At 44.5% G+C, this 23,135-nt stretch overlaps 1 protein-coding gene across 2 annotated transcripts; it reads right to left on the reverse strand.

Annotated features, from left to right (window-relative positions):
• Positions 1-8,790: 8,790 nt before the first annotated feature.
• On the reverse strand, positions 8,791-22,184 carry IFT27 (intraflagellar transport 27). Of its 2 annotated transcripts, none has more exons than XM_084287213.1 (9): positions 22,076-22,184; positions 18,901-18,980; positions 17,739-17,798; positions 17,014-17,073; positions 15,891-16,008; positions 15,469-15,578; positions 15,042-15,257; positions 14,326-14,420; positions 8,791-8,890 (listed from the first exon to the last, which is right to left on the reverse strand). In XM_084287213.1, exons 1-7 carry the CDS (start codon positions 22,107-22,109, stop codon positions 15,159-15,161), a joined length of 561 nt encoding a protein of 186 aa, XP_084143339.1. In that variant the 5' UTR covers positions 22,110-22,184; the 3' UTR covers positions 8,791-8,890; positions 14,326-14,420; positions 15,042-15,158. The 2 variants fall into 2 exon arrangements, with proteins under 2 accessions (XP_084143339.1, XP_084143338.1); XM_084287212.1 differs by having other exon boundaries at positions 14,326-14,484.
• Positions 22,185-23,135: the final 951 nt, after the last annotated feature.

The raw sequence follows: 23,135 nt of genomic DNA on the forward strand, positions 1-23,135 counted from the left end.
TTCCACTGAAAGAGGGAAGGCATAAGGGAGGAACGAGTCATTCTGGGGGCTCTGAGCTATGCTCTTTTTGTGTTGGTGATCATTCCTCTCCAAGGCCACCCCAATATTCAAGTCTTCTCATTCTTAAAAAAAAAGTAGAAAAGCCGGGCCAGAAGCCTGGAAGACTCCAAGGAAGACAAACTTCAGTAGACCATGTCAGCACTAAAATCCATCAAGCACCAATATCACATATATGGAAGGGAAAGGCATACTGGAAATCTGTGGAGCTCATAGCTCCAGGGAAAGTGGGCTCCTCAGTTACTCTGTGCTCTTTAAAAAGTGCAACACAGCTCTTATAGTAATGTCACACAAGCAACCTGGGTGGAGTGAGTGGAAGCAGGAAGAGCTCGGGCCTTCTGAAAGCTCGCTTGTCCTTACACAGCAGGGTCATTCAAAGAGGAGAGGGAGAGAAGGTGTGATGCTGTTTTTTTCACTTAAGGCTCTCCTGTGTGGCTAAGTGTTCATTTTGTTGTGACAAATTGGAATGCGCCTGTGGATCAGGGTGTGCCAGGCTGCACAAATGGGGTTGAGGAGCTTGCTTCTGCTGGTAGGAGTCCAGCGAGACAAGTATGGAGAGCGAGCAGTCACTGCAGAGGTTGTAGACTGGGGTTCACAGGGCACCCCAACACAGTGAGAAAATACAAATTTTGTCTATAACAAGAAAAATGTCGCTGAAATAGCTAGATTACATATCTTTAAATTTGACTAATCCAGTCAGGATTCAGAGGATGAAACAGAAGCCGGGCCAAAACAGAGATTCTCAAACCAATCTGTGACTGTTGCCTTTATTACATATTTCTACAGATTTGACAAGTTTGACTTCAAATGGCTGCAGCAACAGGGCAGGGGCATGTTTTCCCCAGAGAAGCTGTCAGTATAAAAAGGCCAGGCCTGCAGAGTATTGAGTTCTTTAATCCCTGGCTAAGAGGAGTGGAACCTATGATGGTTCAGTATGTCTTAAGATCAGGACTAAAGGGGGTTCCTGCCTTACACTTCCCAAATTCCAGAAATAATTCTCTTCCTGATATCCTACTTATATGCTCTTAGACCATTCACAATAATCCCTCTACAGTTCTAAATGCCACAGGAGAAGAATGGAACAAAGGCAATGCAAATGCCAGAATGTCCTGTGCGACTGCTTGTGCTGTGGCTAGATGCTGTGCTGAGATTTCATCTTTCCTACAAAGAATCATTAAAAATGATAATACAAAATGAGAATACAGACTGAAAACACTGTGGCAGATTTTTACAACAGTCGCATCTTACCGAATAGTGCAAAACAGAATGACATCTATAGAAGAGTAAGGAGAGAGAAATTAATAGTCTGGAGGAAATAGAGAGATTTTAAATTACATTTTAAATTACTTGAAATGAGAAGCTGATGAGACAGGGAGCCGCAGGAAGTCTGCTTCCAATGGCAAACCAAGAGTGCTGCTATTTGTGGAGAGAAGGGGCAGTGCTGTAGGAAAGAAAGGGGCACGAGAAAGATGCAGGAAGGGAGATGAAGGGCATCAAGTCGGAAGCAGCTCCATGGGATGGTAATGGAACTGAATAGAGTATTTGTGCATTAAGTGCTGCAGTGGAGCTTTTCAGCTCGTAGGAGAAAAATCAGACAGTGATCTGGTATCTAGGAATCTTCATACTGGGAAGACCATCGCAGAAGGAGCTTCTGTAATGAGATGTAAAAGAGATGGAGTTGATGCAGCTGTTCTGCAGGCAGAGCAGAGGTGTTAATAGACAGATACACCAGCAGAGAAGATGTTAGGAAAAATAAATTGGGGTTAGGGTGATGATTATAGAACTGAAAGCCAATGGAGCAGAAAAGATGGAAGTGAGATATGATCCAGAAAAAGAATTAATGTTAAAGGAATTTCACTGGAGGCCATATATCTGTGTAGTTAAGCAAGCAGGGGGGGTGATCCGAGCAGTCATAACTGGTGTCCAAAGCTGAGGGACCAAAAGTTCATAAGAAACATTATTCACATCATATCTGCATGCTGGTGGTTTTCTTAGACCAAATTAGAAAACTAGTAAACCTAAGACAGAAAATGTTGATTTTTTTTTTTTTTCCCCAGAAAATCACTGGTAGAGAAGGTAGAGATGATAGAGACAGAAATCCAGATGGAAAAAACAAACACCTCAGTGGTCATCTCTCCTTATCTTGCGGTCTTTTAACATGAGAATCAACATAAAAGACAATGTAAATATCACATATTCAAATACTATAGGAGATTCATATCTAGCATAATATTGTGACCAGAAAGGAAGAAAGAAGGGAGATACATGGTACAGAGATCTAATGATTAAATTGAGGAGGACTCTGTGCAAAAGCAGTGCTGGTGCCACTGTGAGAGCGCATGAAAAGCTCCTGCATTAAATATGAGTGGAAGTCTAACAGCGAGTAAGTATGAGGGTATAAGGCTACAATACATAAGTCCTTCAGTTTCTGACCTATATACTCTTCTAAACTAAATCTTTTGCAAAAAAAAAAAATAATTTAGTCTTATACACTCTCATAATGCAACATTTTCATCAGTTTGTGGAGGCACTGAAACAAAATCCCAAAGCCCACCAAAGTCTAGCCACTGATTTTAGTGAGATCTGGGTACTCTCATAAATGAATTGGGTACCAATGGTTGTCCAAGAAATCTGTTGCAGATTGAGTCTTGAAGTTAAAACTCCCTGTGCCTTCAGCGCAAGGCTCCTTTGTCTCACACAACCTTTTCTTGCATTGAATGGCAACCTTTGAAATGTTTGCTCCTTGAAGATGGTTGGAAAAAGCAGTGTCATTTCATGTGCCTTGTGGGTTGAATTCTTCAAAAAGGGAAAGGCTTCCTTCTTTACTTGAAAGAGATAGTGGGAGAAGATTGGGATTTCCAGGATGAATTTTCAGCCATGACGAATTGCTGGGATGAGAACTGTTTTGCCTCTCTTCTTCTTTCCATGCTGTGCTGAGGTTTGTGTGTACAGCAGCCTCCTAATCAATAGGAATAGAAAAGAAAATCAATGCCTGCAACCCATTAACTGTAACAGAGGGCAGGCTGCTAACCAGTCACTCTAGCTGGAATTACAGTATTTGGTAAAGTATCCTCAGTGATGAGATATGAGGAGATATATATATACACGTTGACATGTAAACTTAGTGAACAAGGCTAGCAGAGAAAATCAGTTGTGAGAACATTCCCCTATCTCAACAGAATGTCTATCCCACTTATTTGCATAGCTATGTTAAACTAAAGACACTACCCCACACACACCCCAGATGTTGTCCCTCATACTTTTCCACTCCAGAATGTACATTTTTCTACACTTGATCTATAATCCCAGGTTACCTTCGTGCTGGCCCATCCTGTGTATAAATGAATGCACGACTCTACCCTTACTCTTGCATAAATCATGTCCCATAGAAATCCTGTTTAAGACCCATTTATTTACATTTCATTCCTACTCCTTTGTCGTATCCTCAGACACTTCACGTAAACCTTTGTGTTTTTTTTTTTTTCTTTTTCTTTTTTTCTTTTTTATTTTCTCCTCTCCATCCATATGCAAAATCAAATCAGGCACAGATTGTTCTCACAGCCATCCATATACCTCCAGCCCTGGAAGCGTATTCCAGGAAACAGGGCCAAGAGGTACCAGAGCCTTGACACCTGGATAAGCAAATACCTGAAAATCAGAGCTAAAGAAAACAAAGGAGAGGAGGCAAGAACCCAAACTGAATCACACATTGTTCACAAGAAGTTGGTGAAAAGAGTATAGCACAGGTTTTGTGATCAGAATTTGCTCTTAAGTCAAGACACAGGTAAAAGGTCTCCAGAATAGATCACAGAGCAATGCGTCTCACTGGAACTGCATGAAATATGGGCACAAGTAACTCAGTCTTGTTTGAAATAGGTCCTTGTCTATTCATTCATTAACCAGGACTAGAACTCACCCCAGACCTGCCTCTTGTCTCCTGGTCAGAATGCATGGGTTAAAAAAGCCATCATTTCTTAACAAACAGGTACATGAAATGCCAGAGAGGAAATGTGCAGCAGCTGTGGTAGGACTCTTAAAGAAGAAAAAAGCCTATTTTCAGGTAAACATAGCAATAAACAGAGACGAGAATTTTAAAGAGTAAGGCAAGAAAGAGAAGTTGTTGGTTTCTTTTTTTCTGAACTGAAGATTTTCAGAAGCTTCCTGGAAACATTAGTACAGTGATAAATGCTGGAGGAAAGCGAGGCCTACAGTGAAGACGCTCCATGTTGACCCTGATCAATATTCCCTGATATCAGACTTTCTTCCAGTGTAAAGGGCGCAGATGAAGACAGAGAAGAGGATCCTGTGCAACCTCATCTATTTGGTATTACCATTTAAAGCCACAATTCAGCCTAAACACCAGCTTTTGTCATCTGGTGCTCAGCTGCCACAGAGGCATCGCTGAGGCTTGCTGGACGGGGCAGACTTGCTCTCCTAGGTCTGGCGGTAGTGCCGCAGGTAACCCTTCTGCAAACCAGATATATACTCATCTGTCTTCTTTAGGACCCTCCTAGCTCTTGATCTGTTAAATAGCTAAGGGTGTCAGGGATGGAATATTGAACTTTTAATTTTTCTGATGCTCAGTAATAAATCAGGGTTAAGAGAGACCCTAGAAGGAACATCCTAAGCAAAATAAAATAAGTGGTTAAGCTGTGGGATAGTTAATATTGTCGCCCTGATTTTTCAAATCGAGAGAAGCATGTATCCCAACACCTAATCAGGAGCTCAGTGAGCGGGGAATCTTAGAAAGCTCAAAATCACAGGGTCCCACTGATATCAGTGATAACAGGCTACAGATTTTAATGTGAGGAGGATTTCTTTTTGTAGTCTCACAAAGTCAGGGAGGAATCTTCTGAGATGTGCGTGTTCTTTAGACACCGTTTCAGTGAAAGCCAGCTGGTGCATTGTGACCACAGAGCCATTGTATGAATTCCTCAGATTTGGTTCTCTATTACCATCACAATGCTTTAGGGGCTGCAGTGTGAACTCCTACAGAGGAAGTAGGCTAAACACACTGGATTAAGCCAGTCAGATGCTAGACTGGAGCATTCTGGTATGCGCAGAAGAGTACACCACGGACAGAAGCTGAAGATGGGTGACATTCCCTGCCTTGGGAGCAGAGGCCTATTTTAAAAAGAAAACAAAACACGTATGTCTATTTAGGCTCCTAACTCCGTGTTTAGACATTGAAGAACTGTCCTGATTTTCAGTTGTGCTGAGCAGTCAGCATCTCACGTTGATTTTACAGAGCTGTATAGGCTCCAAGTACCTCTGAAACTCTGGATGTCTGTTTTGATATCAAGATGTCATTTTAGCAGATTAACCTCCTATAGCAACAAAACTCTTAATAGAAATGAAATCAGAAGTTCCGAGGCCAAATGCTGGGCTCATCAGGACTTGCCACTTCCAGTCATTCACTGCAACTGCTAACCACTTGTGAAGATCTCTGGGAACGGCATGTGCAGAGTTTACACATACTGTGGCAAATCATGGCAAGTGAGGGCTCTTATGCAGAGAAAAATCAACTCCCAGCAGTGCCAGGGAGAGCCCTCGGCTCTTCCAGCTCAACCAGGCCAGGCCCAGAGCCTTGGTGACATCTCCCTGCTGGCTGTGTGGGGCTCCTCGGCAGCACTGACCCCAGCAGAGGCTGGCCACACACCTCAGGACATCCCCCAAGGCTCTGTTGTTGTCCACCTGGGCCCCCTGGGTTTGGCAGGGGGCACCTGAAGGTGTACCTCAGCCTTGTTCCCCCCTCCACGTGAGGACAGAGGAACACGCAGAGGAGAAGACAGCTCAGAGGCAGGAAAAGGCAATCTGAGGCTGGTTATTCCCTGGGTTAGGGAGGTGGCTGGAGGCGAGCTGTGCAGGGCCTGGCTCTCCTCCCCTGCACTCTTTGACAGGACACTTCTCCAGGTTGCTGGCATCATTTGGATGAAACTGTTCAGCTGCCATCTTTCCAGCAGCCGGTCTGACGCGACAAACTGCTTCTCTGCTTCACAGACCACTGGGACTCTTCTCTGCAACTGACCTATATTAGTTTTAAGCTTCATTCGTTCTGGCCCGCGCTCCCCTCTCTTCTCCCACATGGAGCACATGCACTGCTCCTCCCCCTCAAACAAACACCTTTATACATCCAAGGACATTGTAAAAATAAAATGATCACAACCTGGCCCTCCGGGAACCTCGGTTTTACAGTTTGTCCCACTCTGATGCCAACAGAATTCACAACCCAGTTCAAAAGAGACAGACAGTGAATGAGAGGAAGCAGGCAGACAGAAGGAGATGGAGGAACCAGGGAGAGATTAAAAGGAGCAAAAGAAAAGAAACAGGGCAACCAGGAGGAATAAGCTGAACCAACAAGGGGAGGCGCATAACCTAGAAGTCTGGAGCACAACAGAGAAGGGGGGATGGAGTTACAGGGAAGAGTGAAAATTTAAAATGAAGGAAAGTTGAAGGAAGACGTAAGGAAGGAGATGAAAAAAGACATGGCAAAGGACAGAAAAGAAAAGAAATGGTCAAGGTGGTGGTAGAGTCAGGCAGCAAAGCAAGGTGGCGAGTATGACATGAGGTGGAAGAATTACGAAAGTGCCCGTGAATTTGGGCACTGTGTTTTTCATGTCTCCTTTCCCATTGAGAGCACACTGCGAGGATAAAGGGCAAGAGGGAGGAGAAGAAAATGATAAATAAATGCTTGACCTGCCATCTTAAACAGCTCCCAGCAGCCAAGCAGGCACGCTGGCAAGAGGCAGCCCACAGGTTGCAGATGCTCAGGTACTCTGCAGTTCAGCAGGCAGGAAACAACCTGCGCCTGCACGCTGGCATTTACATTCCCTGGTCCACTGGGTCCCTGCACCAGCAGCGAGCCGTGCGTGCGTGGAAATGCTTCCTTCTAGTACCGGGGATTTGTGCTCTGATCTCTGCCCTGCATCCTCTCTCCGGCCCCAGTAGGAGAACCTCAGCCCCAAATACACAAGTGTATTTGTGTTAGCCTCCCTTCTCCTATGAGCCCCCTCCTGTCCCCCTGCTAAATCCCAGCTCTTGTTTGCGCTGCGAGGCTGCCTCGCCTTCCCACATCTTTTTTTTCTTTTTTTTTTTTTTTTCCCCACGGTTGATCTCTAGCTTTGCTCTTTTGCTCCTTCTTATAGCTCTGCTTTATCTCTCTCCTCGCTCCCTATGGCTGTTCTCCCTCCCTGTCATTCACTCAGCTCCCCCTTTGCACAGGCATACACAAACAGGCACGCACGCAATCGCTTTATCTCCATCTCCGTAGTTATCCCGTTACCTATTACCGTAGCGCCTGGCTGACACGCATCTCTCTCCCACAGACAATCCATCTCTCTCCCTGCCACACACCGACCGAATCCTCCTGCTTGTCCTTCCTGCTCAGCCTTGCTCTCGCTGTCTCCCCTCACCCCAATTCTTCCGCCTGTCTTTCCCTCCCACCAACCTGTTCTTCATCCCATCTGTCCGTCTGTCCCGCTTTCCCCCGGTTCCTCTCGAGCTGACACCCGTGGACCCCGGCGCATCTCCCCTCGCCTGCCTCCCCCCCTTCACATATTTCATCTCTTTGTGTCTCCTACACGCCCAGGCCCACGCTCGCTCTCTCCCATACTGAGAGGAGGCGGCGGCAAAGAATTTGCTGCTGACCGCTGCATTGCTAGGAGGCAAACACATGGCCGGCCTTGTGCAGGCCAGTTTCTGCCTGAGTGCCCCAAGTCACATATCCCCAGCATCATCTCCGGCGCTGGGAAAACAGATGGTATAATAAATGAGAGCAGTCTGATAAAAGGAGGAAAGGGGGCCTGCCTCGGATGCCCCTCACCCGCACGGAGACGCGCATCCGACGTGGGCACAGCTCTCTCGCTCCCGTACCGGTCCAGTTTGGTGCCAGCCCAGCAGGGCACAGGCTCTGGCCTCGCACAGATGGGGAGCAGAGGGGTCGGGGAGGGTGGCAGTGTACAGAAAGGCCAGTGTTTTTTTCCTGGTGTTGGTTTATAACCCCAGCGAGAGGCAAGAGGAATGGAGAGCGTAGAGGAATCGGGTATTGGAAAGGTTGTGGACCCAGGTGGCATCCAGTGATCACGTCTGCCTAAAGCCACCCTGGCGGCAGCCTTAGTTGGGTGGGCATCAACAGCAACGACTCAGTCCACTTAAAAAAAACATGCCCAGGTCTCGGTGGGTTCAGAGACTAGAAAGGACAGAAAGAGCTGCATTAACCTGCTTGTGTCTGTACCCAAAACATCCCCCTGTCCTCTCCCTAACATTTTCCCATTCCTTGCAACCTGATACCTCTGCTGACAACAGCAGTGAAAAAAAAGCATGATCTTAACTGTGGGACTCTTTCCCAGCCTCTGTTCTGCTGCCCTCACAAACCGATTTCATGCCTGATGCTTCAACCACAACCTGAATCCCAACACGTCCTGGCTCACAGTCCCCACACCGAAGCCATCCAACATCACAAAAACAAAGGCCCAGAAATAGCACGCAGTGGTCACGCACAACTGTTAGAGTACGTGACGCTTTGCAAGAATCAAGAGATTAGCAAAAGCAAAGAAAGGAAACCAACACAGAAAAGAGATTCCTCCCATGCAGAGCTGAGGGCATTTTTAATTGTAGTTGGTTTTATTCGTGAACAAGGTGATTTCTACCTGCTTTATATTGACCACATACACATTACATTTTTCTATTTCTTTTTTAGGTTACGTATTGGTGTTTTGGGGAGGTCTTCTGCAGTGCAAACTGGTCGTGAAGCTTTTGTTGTGCAATGTCAATGCTCAAGTTGCAGCCGTCACATCTGCTTGGCCAGGTGAAGTGCAGGTTCTCTTTTCGTTTTCTGAATGGATGCATATAATGTATTCAGGAGGCTGCAGCACAATTATGCAGAAATATTATGGGTTGGTTGACCCCCCCACCCCCTAAAAAAAAGAAAAATGTTTAAGCAAACGTATCACCCTGTTTCTAGCAACAGAAACAACAGAATTAATTTGTGTTGTAATAATACAAAGCTCTGCGGGTAATAATCGTAGGTGTCTATTACCCTCCCCTCAGAAATCCCCTTAGAAGAACTGAACTCAAGCTGAATTTCCAGCATCACTTCACACTCTTCCACCGTTTCTGTAGCCTACCTGCTTTTTCTGGTCTCACCTGAATGTGCTGACTTCAGCCAGTGCTCCTCAGAGCACCGCAGCGTACTATAATTATCTCCCCACATTACTTGTCATTATGGGTTCTCACTACTGCCCTATCATAACCCCAGCGCTGACCCTGTCACGCAGACTCTAATTCACCCTGCCTTGTTCTAACGCAGGCCCTACAACCTGAACCTAAACTGATGGCAACCGTTGACCTTACTCATCACAGCGCTGAATTCCCCAAACCAACCTTGGCCCAGAGATCTGGGCCCTGCCAGTCGATGTTCAGTTATTTATTCTTGCCACCTGCTCTCCAACCTGCAGCACTAGCATGTATCCTCACTTTCCCTCAATGGCTCAAGCAAAAATTACTTTTCCTCCCACTTGATTTCCATACATAATTCTACAAGCGAGGAAAACCCTTAGGCCTTTCCACTCAGATTTCCCACCCTCCTACTCTGCCTCGGCAAATCCCTTGGGCTTTTCGTGAAGGAATACACACCCCACTCTTTCTTACACTCGCCTGTTCTCCGACTGCTCCCGCATTTCCACTGCTCAAGACACAGCAGCTGCTCAGTTCTGCCCGTGTACCTGCTCTAACAGTCCCTAACTTTAGGTCCTCACGTTGTTTATTTTTCCAGTACTTGTGCAGAAAGATTACAGGCTCCACATTTCTCCAGCTGAAGCGTATCTGGCTGGAGGGAAGCTCATCAAACTGACCCCATCCCCGACCCCAGCTTGGCATGTAGGGTCTGTCACATTTCCCTTTTAAACATTGCCAAATTTGGATTTGATCTCAGAGACCAGGAAAGAGAGCTATTGCAGGCTTTTCTTGACAAACAGCTTTAGGGGAGGAAATACGTGAAGCTGTGGCAGAAAAATGAGAGAAAGACCCCCAAGGAGTAAAAAATATAATAATAAGAAGAAAAAAAATCCACAACTCCAAGTCAAAATGAGAACAGCCAGTGTCTGTGAAAGTTACACTGCAGCAAGCTCTGAAGAGCCAAGAGGAGGCTGCCAGGACTCTGCTGGGGGTCTTCTGCCAGGAAATTACACTCTGGACTGAGCAACGTCCCCTTCTCTCAGGGGACTTGGACAGGGAGTCACAACACCTAAGTGCACTGAAAGGAGCAGAGATTGAGGGGCTCTCTGCTTTCTCCCTCCCCCAAGCATTGCTGTTCCGGGTCAACAGAGCCAAGGGCAACTGGCACAGAAGACATTGTTCTCAAGGCAAGATGACAGCAGGAGGAGGAAATGGGATGCGAGAAGCAGAGAGATGATGTGCCCTGAGGCTAAGAGGGACGTGGGGGGGCCAACATGGCCCTTGAATAGCTCCTGCTCAGAATCCACCTCTGCTGCAGAAGGTCCTAGAAATCTCTTAGCCGCAGGACCACGGAGTACCATCTGCGAGATGAAAAGATCGCTTGCTAAGAACAAACAGAGGTGGCTATTCCCCGTCAAGAAGTGGATATGAGATAGGAAAAGAAAGACCGAGACCCCATGGAGAGAGAGGGGTCCCATAACGGATGGTATCCAGAACAGGAATGTCTTCCTGCTACTAGCAGAGATCTGCCATCCCACTGCTGGCTTTATACAGGCAGATGAGACAACGACTGCAAGCAGTTGCCACCTGAACATCACAGATACAGTAATTATTAAAAGCAGAGCACAGTCTTGAGCAGGGTATGGACCCCCACGGGTCTGTGTAAGCACCAGCAGAAAGCATTTGCTGCCTGCAGAACAGAAATACAGTGTTTTCCCTGTTGTCAGCACCTGCGTCAGGCTCCTGCTTTCTCTTGAGATACAGCTCTTAATTGGGATAGATTGTACGTTTTCTGCTGTAGCCCGGCCCAGCTCCCAGTTTAATTGCTAGTTTATGACTTAGCCTGTTTTGTGCTTTCCACACTACTTCTTTCCCCACTTAATCTAATAGAATTATATAAAGTATTGCTTGGAGGACCTCAGGAGGCCACACGGTTTATCCTTCTGCCCCAAGGCAGTATTTCATTTTCAACAGCATCATGTGTCTTTTGCTATCAGTTCAGATTGGCCCAAGATGTATAGAAGGTAAAGAAATGAAGCTTACCCAAGGGAGTCAATTGGAATAAAAGACTAAATCCAGCCCTTCAAGTCGCCGAAGTCATATCAGAAATAACCCTGGACCAAATGGTGTAATTTATCAGATCGGTTTTTTGAAAGACGTCTTTTCTAAAGTTTTAAGTCTCTAAAATGAATAAATCTCTACAAGGAACTTTTTCACAGCCCCATTTCAGTATATTTAATGCTTTATTATGAACAGCAGTGACCACTCCATTGTTAAGACTGAACAGCTCTTATCACAGTGTGATCAGCTTTGAAACTCCTATTAAATCCCACAATATGACCTGATCTTTCTGCAGTTCTACATCCTGCATTTCGCTTCATGGTAGAATATGTCTGGCAAAACCAAACCAAACCACTGAAGCATCTTTAACATGACAACTTTACAAAAACAGATTTCCAGTAAAATTTCAGAATGTCAGTCAACTTCCTGAAGTTCATTCTTCCATGACAATTTGCCTAAAAATTCCACTTTTTAAAAATTTTTATCTGTTAATCTCTCTAAGATGAAAGGTAGCCTTGGGAATAGTCAATGGGGAAATTAGAAGGTTTTAAAAATCAGCTGGTAATGTTTCAAGCCATGTAAAGCAGGGCACAAGTGTAACAGGGATTCTATAGAGCAGAAACATGAGAAATGAGGACCAAAGAAAAGGCAAGGAGGGGCTCTGAGGAGGAAAGATTTTTTTTTTTTTTTAATCAAACAAGCTTCTATAAAAGGACTACATATTAATCTCTTATAGACAGTTAAAAATGCTGCTTGTTTTCTCTCCCTTCTTTTGAAATTTCAGTTCTGGTTGAGCTGGGGCTCTTCTAGGTTGTAAACATTCACTGCTGCAGGTGCTCAGCATGCACAGCTGGACAAAGTAGGGGAGCTGCAAGAAGACAACAAGCTTCCTGGTCAGCAGACATGCTTTCTGCCTTCCTCCCACTGTCCTCCACGGTGTCTGTAATTCAGGGAATTGCAAAGGCTATAAGCAGCAAAAAGCATCCTCGCTCTACAGATATGACCACAACAGCTGCTGGCCACAGTAAGAGAAATTACTAATGGCTTCAGACTCTTACTCGTCCTGCTCATCTAGCTCACCTACTCACTACCCAAACTCCTTCACACAGACACAAAACTCTTTTTCACAGCCTGTCTGTATCTGGCTCCCATGGACTCCACTCACCCTTCACTACTAGTCTCTACGATCAAGGTCAAATTAGGAAAATAGCATCGCCTGCATCATGCTGGTATTGTATAGCACATTAGCCACGAAGGAACAATATATTACGCTTTTAAAATGCATTTGGAACGACTGAGACGGTGATGACCAAACACACCATTTTGACAGACATTAAATCATGTCTACGTTAGTCCTTGAAACAGTATCGTAAAATCAAGTTGGGCTACATGCTTTAGGGACAACCTTTTTTCTAATTCTAGTCCTGGCCCGTGGAAGGAAGGAAAGGGGCAGTGGGTGAATCCCTACTGATAGCTAATTAGATTATATGTTTCCTCTCTCCAGCAATATATCTTTCCCTGCATGGGATGCATTTTTCTTCACTAACCTATCAAAAGCAGGTTCCCTATAAATCACAAATCACCTCTGCAAGCACTCCCTTAATGAGATCCTCCAGCTTCTGTGTTCATTTAATAAAACAATGTTCACCGATCTTCATCTTACTGGTGCATTTTGACTGTTTATTTGAAGCCATGGGAAGTCTTTCTGGGGCAGAGAGATTGAACTCCCTAGTTAAAGATCATACGGGATTCATTTCATCACCTATTCCCAAGGCATTCATTCCCCCCTACACCACGTCACAGGTGGCAGACACACCTGGCACGATATTTTCGGTCTGAAAAAATATCCGTCTTGTGTTGTAATCACATCATCAGTAGAACTAGGGGCAAATGAGCTACCAAATCAAAACAAACCTTCTTTGGTTCTTTAACTAGATCAGCACAGCATCCAAAATAGCTTTTATTCTTAATAGGCAGAGGCACTAACATCTGCAGGCAAACCCCTCCTCAGCCCATGTAAATAAAGAGACAGCCCCCAGAATTCACAAGGCAACCCATGTACAACAAGGATGCCAAGTCAAGTCAAAAAGGATGAATCTTCTAGTGACCCTAAATCCATGGAGGAGTCCTCCTTATTTGGAGGAAGTAAAAGCTTTCCTAACTAGTACTATCATATTTTCCCAAGTGGCTTCTTGAGGGGGAAAAAACCAAGCAAACAGAAAAAAAGACTATTCATTTTCTTTCCTAGAGGGCTCAGCTCCTGCTTAACCCCTTTAGCTGGTATTCATGCTCCCTAGCCAATTCCCAGCATCAACATGCTGTTGCCAATGAAATGAGCCCAGCTGCTATTCCAGATTCTTGAGGTGTTTCATAAAGTCTGCTACAACATCTACAGTCATATTCCTAGCACCGGGCATAAAAATGGTTATAAAATATATAAAAGTCTTGAAACACAGATTCCTGAAAAGCCTGCCCGAAAAATCCCTCAGTGTTTATTCTCCATGAAAATCAGCCTCCCTTGCCCAAGGGAGGCTAATGTAATTTTAGGAGTAGAGAAAGGTTACGGTTTTGAGCTCCTCAGTGTTAGGCCCAGCTGCAAAGCAGTGCCTAACCATGAATGCTTTCATGTACTGCATTAGCAGATATTCTTACAGAGGTGACATCAATGCACCACACAAAAGAGTGTTCTCTCTAGGCTTTTGTCCTTTCTGATACAAAACTTCCAGCCAGACATGGCTGAATCAAAGTAACTTAGCTAGGTTGTTTTTAATTTACCAAATCTTGCTTCCACCAGTGACATCAGAATCATGGTCTTTGCTCTGAAATTCAAGGATAGGCAGGGGAAGTTTAACAATAAAGATGAGTCTGATTCTAGTAAGAGATTGAAAACTAAATCTAATGAGAACATGGAATTGAAAAGCTCAGCTGACAAGATGAAAAATGACACAAAACCACATAAAATAACAAATGCATGAAGAAAGAAAGATAATTTAAGTCTTAGATTTGTCCCTGGAATAAAAGAGGTATTCTTACTATATGACCCCATTCTGCAGACACGCCAATTTGGATGTGACAGTAGAAGGTCCTGCTTGCTTCATCAGAGGTAGCTTCTTCAGAAATCTTGTGACCTGGGGCCAGCAGAGGGCACTGCATTATCAAGTGACAGTGGTACAGATGCAAGACAGACAGCTCCTGCCAGGCAGAGAAAGCGAGCCTCATTGAAGAAAAGAACCAGATACCACCAGTTAGAAAAAGATATTAGTCATCAGCCTACCAGTGCTACAAATGATATGGGTAACACTTAAAATAGGCCTCAAACTCTGGGCGCCCCCCAGAAACACACCTCAATCCACCTCAATCCTGGTATATCTGAGTCTCCATGTATCAGCTATAGGGCATAGGCTTCCTACTGCAAATGCTTTTCAAGTAGTAGGACCGAGGTAGCCCTGTCCTGCAAGGCTGGGTTGCTTAAGTTGAAAAATATCCTGTCAGCTTCCTCTCTCCTCCTCCAAACCTCTATATCCTTGTTTGTAGCAGCAGGAAGTCTGCTGAGACATGAGACAAGGCACTATCAAAGCAAAAAGCTGGCAATTTCCATTCTGCCCTCCCCCTTTTACTCCCCGCCTCCTCCAACCTACCAGACTTTCAGTGAGCAGAGAACCAAGTTAGAGGACACAAAAGGAATGCTGAGGTAGCAACTTCATTAGAATGTCTTTCCACTTGCTTATTTCTAGTTTATTTTGAATTACCAGAAGATAACCATGAGGGAGCAATCATCTTTTTTCTTCTCTCTGTATCCCAGTCCGCAGGATTCTGGGCCCCAGAAGAAGCTCAAAAGCTAATTAAGTCATTCCCAGTCACGGCCCTCAAGCTAGTGAGCGAAAGGTTTCCACTTTCTCTTTGTACAGTTGGTGGAATGACTTTGCCAGGATGTGGAAAGGGGCCTCAAAATTTCTCATCTCCTTCTGAAAAGGAAACAAGAAAGTTGTGAATGACAGATGGGATAAGCATTTTACTATTTATGCTCTAACAGCTTCACAAAAGACAGCTTAAAACTGAGGGTGAGTTAGAGGACAAATAAGCGGAATTCAGCCCCCAGTTATCTTTCCTCACCTGAAAGAGAAGATAACTTTACAACACCCACTTCCACAGATGGTGAAAAGAGCAGATACTCACCACTGACATCTCACAGTATTCCAGGCCATGCTTGTCAGCCCACTCCTCTGCTTGTTTCTGCTCCACAACTCGACGACCAACCAGATCTGTTTTATTCCCCACTAAGACACCTACAGAAAAAGAAGAGAAACAAAGGAAAAACAGAAATGATGATTTGTTAGTAATAAACGTTGGAACATTTGTAGAAGTATCTGATAAAGTCGGAGGCACGGATAACAGTCTAAAACTATCTAGAAAAGGTTCCACTAAGGCATCATCTCAAACATCCTCATGTCTTATCCGAGTTGTGACAAAAGCAGATGAATCGGAGGAAGCCATGTCTACACCTGCCTTAAAATAAATATTCCGTGCCACATCTCAACAGGAACAACTGCTGCCTTACAAAAGGGGAGCAGACAGCAAGAATATCACCCACTTCTTACCTGGGATGTGCATTCCAACTGCTTGAGCCCTCAGCTTCTCCAGCCACTTGGCACAGTTGTTGAAAGATTGCTCATTAGTGACATCATACACAAGGCACAGGACGTTTGGTTGCTCCCACTGCACAGCAAGAAAGGAACGTTGTCAGCTCTAATGAGAATGATGTGGTCAACAGCCAGCCTGCATCTGCATGGCAAACACAGATGCTGAGACAAAAATAAAAAGCCTAATATACAGGAACCCTACGCCCAGGCTGAGGTTTCACATCTCTGTTAAGTTGATTAACTGGGTAGGTGGCAGCGAGAGTGGTGGTCTTGCTTTCCCTCCCCATTCCTGTCTGTGTGATCCTGCTCCTTTACTTGTACCAGCTCTGGCACTCATCTGATCCCTGAGGAAGCTGATTCTTCATGCTGAATCAGTACAAAATTAATCCTAGGGAAAAAAGTAAAAAGGTTTTCTGCCAGTTTGAGAAGCTGAATCAGCTTTCAGAGGGGTCCCCTGCAAACGAGACGTGGTGCAAGGGCAACAGAGCAACTGCCTCTTGTAGAGCAACGAACCACTAGGTTGACTCTGCCATCTTATCAAACTTGGCATCAATTAATTGATCCTACACCTTTTCAAATGAGGCAGCACAATGGAGAACTGTAAAGGTAAAGACAGGAATGAGTGAAGGAGAAAAAAATAAAAAAAAAAAAATCAAGGACAGTGTTATGCTCAAGGACAAAAATGTGTCCTGTTGCAAAGACATCCCTATAACAAAAAAAAGAAGAAATAAACAACAACAAAACAAAACACAAACAACAAACCACTGCTGGAGTAGCAGCAAAATAGATGTTTTTTCTAAGAAATAAAAATAACTTTAAGCAACAGCACACAAATATTGCCAGTTATATATCCCTATTTCTTTTGTGAGAAAACTGAAGGATTATCTGCCTGCTTTCTTCCTGAAAGTATTCTAGTACTTTTACAAGTTTCAGGTAGGTAGAACAGGAAGCATTGGCAATTGAAGTAATCACTCCCATTTATGTTAAAGACAAAGTTTGCTGTATCTGTCAGACTGGGGAGTTCAGATCTTCAAAGCAAAAGCACTCCTTTGGAAGGAGAGGACTGTTACATAATACTTACCAGTTTCTCCAGCATCTCAGAAAATAGATCTTTTCCTGCAGAGTCAACAATGAAGAATTCCTGAAAGCAGAAGCAGAGAGAAGGTTCTTGCCAGGAATACCACAGTGTAGGGCAAGTTTTTGAAGGTAAATACTGGAACTTGCCATTCCTGCATTTTGTTCAGTACAGCAGTCTCGTGTCCCTAAGAGACAAGCTGTCTGCATTGAGCATTCCCAAATTCAGACAGGATGAGAAAATAAATGGCTATTTTTCATGAATAAACAATAAAAGGATTACCTCTGGGGCCCTGGGTATGGTTTCTGCCCCTACTGGAAGCAGAATACGTGTAGTGAGGCAGTAAGAAGCTAACCTGCACTATTTATACAAAATGATACACATGTCCACATCCCAGTAGTGGGACTGTAGGGCATTAAGGAAAAAAATGGATGAGTCTCAACTTCCAACATAAACTAAACCGAACATCTTAAAAGACAGAACAGAGACCTAATGATGCTGCCAACAGCTTTGGTTTAACATGCCCTGTTAGATGTAACTATGTAAAATATATTTTAAGATTAAACTAACCCCAGAGTCTCAGCAATTGTATACTACCAGTCTCATTTCCTTAATGCAACTTAATGGCCTTATGAACACGCAGTGCAATCTTCCACTAGAACGAGATAGAAAGTGAGGCTTGAGCTCTGGATGTCTCTTTCTGACCCAATTTATGTCACAGAAAAACTCACCACACTATCACTTGTCTCTGGAACTGATACAGCCTTCACCAACAGTTCAATGCCCGTTGTCTGTCAAAAAGAATCAGGAAAACAAGGTTCAGAAGACTTTTAAAGAGCCCTTCCAACTGCAGACCAACTACACATTGGACCGAGGCAATTCTTGTGAATCATTACAATCCCATCAAACAGGCTGATGGGAACTCAGTAACTCAGCAACGCTCCTCATAGCTCGGGTAACATAGTCCTGCTTACATGTCAGAGCTGTGTAGATTTGCTCAAAAGGAAAAGAAAAAAAAAAAAAAAAGATGCAGTAGTACCAACATCCAGATCTTTGCCTGTATACTAGGGTATTAGCTGGTATCTGTGGGGCCACATTTACTATCACATTGCTGCTCTATTGCATGCCTTAGAACGTTTTGCACCAACCATGTGATCAGCTAACATATGGGACTGAGATTATTCATGCCTCTTCCACCTTTTATCTCATTCTGCTTTGTAGCTTGTTTGTTTGTTCTATTTCTATCCTTAACTTCTGGTTTCCATCTTTATTTCAATGAATAAACATATTTTAGTTTTTTTTTCCCCGCACTCATATTTTCCTTTTTTTACTTTACTTATATTTACTTTTATTTTTATCCTGCTTCTGATTAGTCATCACCATTGATTCTCTCACTGAAAGACTGCAAACTGTATCCTCTTCATCTGGGAACAGTTTCTGTAGATTATAATTATCTTGGGGCTGTGCAGCACATCTTCATGTTTGCATAGTGATAAGCACACTGTCCACATGCACATTTAATAGTTGGAATTAAGAGCTTTTCTCCTTCAGCAGTGCTTTTTCATAGAGCATTCCCTAAAGGGGGAAATTCTCTAACACCGCAAAAGCTTGTGAAAATATTTGTTCCGCAGGAAAATTATAAAAATTAATTGATTTATTCTGCATTGTTTCAAAACCAGCACCCACTTAATGTAAGGACTTACACAGAAGAACATTACACAGTTTCTCTTCAGAATCTAAGGTGCAGGAGAAAGAAAACCACATAAGACCCACTTTGAACACCTCAGCTTAAAATCACATTATTTATCTTGCTCTAGAGCTTCTAATTTCTCTTGTGTGACTTAGAAAAGTTGTCAGATAGCAGTTTGAGCCTGTTGTGTCATTTATGCCTACCAGTGTGTAGTTCTTCTGAAAATGAGCCCCATCACTGCGGAACATCTGGGCCAAAGCACTCTTCCCCACAGCTGGATCACCTGAAAAAAAACAAAGATAAAAAAAAAAAAAATTGTTAATCTTAGAGAATCTAGTTTTCCCTCAGTTCTATTCCTATCTTATGCCATAAGAACTTGGACACTGCAAATCTGAATACAGGCAAGATAAGTGTCACGAGAAGCGCAAAATAATCTAAAAGGCACTACCTATGGGATGAAATAAATATTGCCATTACGTATATTGTTGCTGATATCAGATTTCTACTCCATGAGTAACAGTAAAGGGTCTCCAGATCAGGCTTGACTTGCTGCTTGTTCTACAGTCCATGTCTACCCCGTAGCCTTTATCAAAGAACTCAAATTTTCCAGATATAGTGTCATACAGATAAAAACATACCAGGCTATGGGAGACTGGGCTGCACAGGCTGATTTCTGTCCTTGGTACACAAATTTCCACAAATTCAAATTCTCGTTATATAGTGAGATTAAGGGAGAGACAGGTCATTTATATACTACAAAGCTGTTTAAGCTGGTAACATTCCTCGATGAACTCTTCTTGCTGACCCTGCTAAGTGAGCAACTCTTGCTGACTCAATGCTGCCGGTGGCTCATTAGTTGCATCCTGGGCATAACAGAAGCAAATGTCACTTGGCTGGAGAGAAAGAGCCTGCTGATTCATCCCTGCATGGAAGGCAAACCAAGGGGCTTTAGATTTTGCTCTTCTAGAGCTAAGGTTTACCGATGTGGTTTGCATAACACTTTGGGAAACCTTAGATCTGCCCTGCTTTGGGTCGCTGTTACAATCTTACTCTCTAAGACCCAAAGCAATGGCAGAGAACTGCAGAATTCAGGTATGCTCAAATCATTCCATGAAACATAACATTATCCTTGCAAAACACAGAGTTAACAACGTTCCCTGAGGGCTTACCCTCTCTTCACATATCCTTTCAGCAGCCTGGATGGTTCAAAGGGACAGAAACCAGGAATTAAATATCTCAGTGTTTGAGCTTTATCCTGAAAGGAACATTCACAACAGCCAAGCATGGGATACCGACCCTCCATGTTACATTGTTAATAAATAAATCCAGAAAGGGGTCTGTTTTGACCCTATTACAGCTTCCTGGATGAGGCTGTGAAGGAGACTGGGAAAGCTATCTTCTGGCATGATAGAGTAGGAAGGGTATTTTGGAGAGTGCCAATTGCTCCTAGATCCATTAACTAAATGCAGTTCTTGTTAAAACATTTTTAGCGTGCTTGCTTACTTTGAGCTGAGTTGGGCTCATAATATTTAGACAGGAAAATCTGGTAAATCAGCTTGTTTGTTCCCTGATCAATCCAAGCTTGTGCTGAAGACAACACTCTGTTCTGGGTGGAAGCTATTCTGTATTTCAATAGACAATTAGATCTGTCTTTGTGAAATGAGTTAGAGAAGCATACATTGCTCAGAAGTGCGCAGGCTGCCTTTATTTTCATCACCCAGTACAAATTCTTACCTAATGTGTTACTTTTCCTTAATTTGACAGCCCCATTTTCCCCCTTCTTTTATTCTTCTTTGCCATCCTCTTAGCCCATTATATCGTTACACTTTCTCAAAATAAGTTTCCTCGCCCTTCTCATTTAGTTTGGTGTCATCTGCAAGTGCTGCATCCCACAGCTTTTCTTCCACCCATATTTCCGTTATTCTGCCAAAAACTGCAGCGCGTCTGTAAAACGCCTGCTGCTGACAACTACCTCTTTACAAAGGAAACCCCTTCACAGTGTCTCCACAGTAAGCTCAAACAACAATATCTTTGGCTTTGTGTCCGCAAATTACCCTTGAGATAACATAGGAATCGCTTTCTATTGTCAAGTTAACGGTCTCTCTTTTGCTAATAAAAGCCCTTTTCCCCTCTGCTGTTCTCCTTGACCTCAGTGCAGCTCCCAGTACTGTGATCCAGTCTATTCTTCATAATTTCCTTAGGTACACAAGCGTTTCTTGCTCTACCTCTGATGTTTTCACTTCTACCACTGTAAGCGCATTCTCTTGTTCCCTCCAGATTGTGGCGGTGATGTTACTCATCGCTCATATCCATTTCATTATAGCTCTCTCTTCTGGAAGAAAGAAGTTATTTTGCCAGGTATGCTACATTAATTTATTATTTTCAGTAATATACGGATATTATCCTAGTACTTAGGAGAACTGCATATGGAACAAGACATTTCTGTTGTTTGCATTGTGAACAGAATTGAAAACGCAGCTCCAAACCCAATTGGGTTTAAGCACATAACTGGGTAACCCAAGGAAAAGCTACAAGAATCTAGACTTGTCATGGAATTGGCCTTTGATAACATTAAACATCAAGACCTGAAAGACTTCATTCAGCAAAGCCTATAGACTGGGACCTGAGAACTTCCACAGGGGAAGGAGTGTGCAAGTTTCAAGTCTACAAGACAGGCCACGGTACTGTCCACAGTAATCACAAAGAAAGAGCTGGGGGAATAACTGCTCTGTGTTTGCTGGCTTTGTGCAAGCTGAGGGTTATCTGTTTCTGAGGGTATAAAAAAGAGAAGGCAAAGGCTTTATTCTGGGTGAAAGATGACAGCTTTGGAGCCAAGAGCGACACCCACGTGTTGTCTGCAAACAAAAGCTTTAAGGTCCTCTCTTTCGGGTCTTCTGCTTCAAACTGCACAGAGCTTCCACGAAGAAAATAATAAATAAATAAATAAATAAATAAATAAATAAATAAATAAATAAATAAATAAAAGCGATGAAGTTTTCCTCCAGCAGCGTTCCCAGCCAGCTGTACTCACTTCCACCACCCACCCTGCCAAAATAACCCGGTGATTTCACCTTCCTTTATTTATTTATTTATTTTTTTTTTTTGGGCCAGGTTCCAAGCCACTCGGGAAGAAACCATTCCCTGTGCGTGCAGCCGAGCCCCCAGCCTGACAGACCAACCCCTCCACCCCCCCCCCCCAACCCCTGACAGGACTTTTCCCTCAGGGCCCACCCCCCCACACCCCTCGGGGCCTGCCCTGCCCTGCCCCAGCCGCCCACCCGCCCCCTCCCACCCCTCCCCCGCCCCGGGGCCGCCTCCCCTCGCTGCCGTTCCGCACCGGCGGCTCCCCGCGGCTGTGGCGGCTGTGGCCGGACCCACCTGCCAGCAGGCACTTGGCGCCCAGCTTCACCATGGCCCCGGCCCGGCCCGGCCCGGCCCGATCCGGGGGAAGGCGGCGGCCGCCACCCGCCTCTGCCGCGGCCTTAGCAACGCCGCGGCCCTAGCAACGGGGCGCCCCGCCTCCTCCAGCATTCTCCGATTCAATTGGCTGTGAGTTCTGCTCATCAAGGCTACCGCGAGTTGCTATTGGTTGGCGGGCTTTTCCCGCCCTCCGAGCGTCCTGTCAGTCAAACACGAATCCCCGCCCCTTTCGGGGGAGGTGCTTTAGTGGTGCGGTGCGAGAGGGTGATTTCTGCCTAGCAACTGTTACGTTTGCAAGAGCCGGCTTCTTATTGGGTAGAACACAGCGGACCGTACCATCTAGCCGAAATTAATCCACAGGGCAGGCGGCATAAAACACTAAAACTACGACCAAAAATCATATAACAGTGGTTTGGAAGCACACAGAAGATAAAAGAAAAATGAGAAGAAGGGATAAAACCCTCCATTTTCTATCTCCCCCCCTTCCCAAACGAATGGAATCTTCCGTGCAGCAGCGCCCTCACCCGCCCGCCTGGCTGAGGCCCTGCCCGCGCATGCGCATGAGCGCACCCCCTCAACACACCCATGTCTGAGGGTGGCTCTGCCCATGCGCCCAACGGCTGGGGGCTCGCGCCCCTGGTGGCCGTTACGCACCCGTATTTTGGCTCTGAGTTCAAAGGAGGCAGTTGGTTAAAAGTGATTTTTCGCCCCCAATTTTTTTTTTTGGTGTTGTTCGAACCTCAAAGTAGCGTGCCAGTTTAGAAGGCAGCTTTTGGGTTCTTTTCTGGCGTGAGTGCCCCATTTTGCACGTTTGGGGCTCGGGTGTGTTTGCCATACGTCCTGTCAGACAAGCACATAACAACGCTAATAAGTACCTGTAGGAAAAACAACGCAGCCTGCTATATGCAAATGAAAGTAATTGCTTCTCCAATTTGATTATGAACTTTCTACAGGCTGTGGTGGTTGATGACTGGAGAGAAGCGTGATGGGATCAGTTCTGGGGGTTCCTTTAAAAGCA

The sequence above is a fragment of the Netta rufina genome (assembly GCF_964035555.1).
Source record: "Netta rufina genome assembly, chromosome: 1".
NCBI lineage: Eukaryota > Metazoa > Chordata > Aves > Anseriformes > Anatidae > Netta > Netta rufina.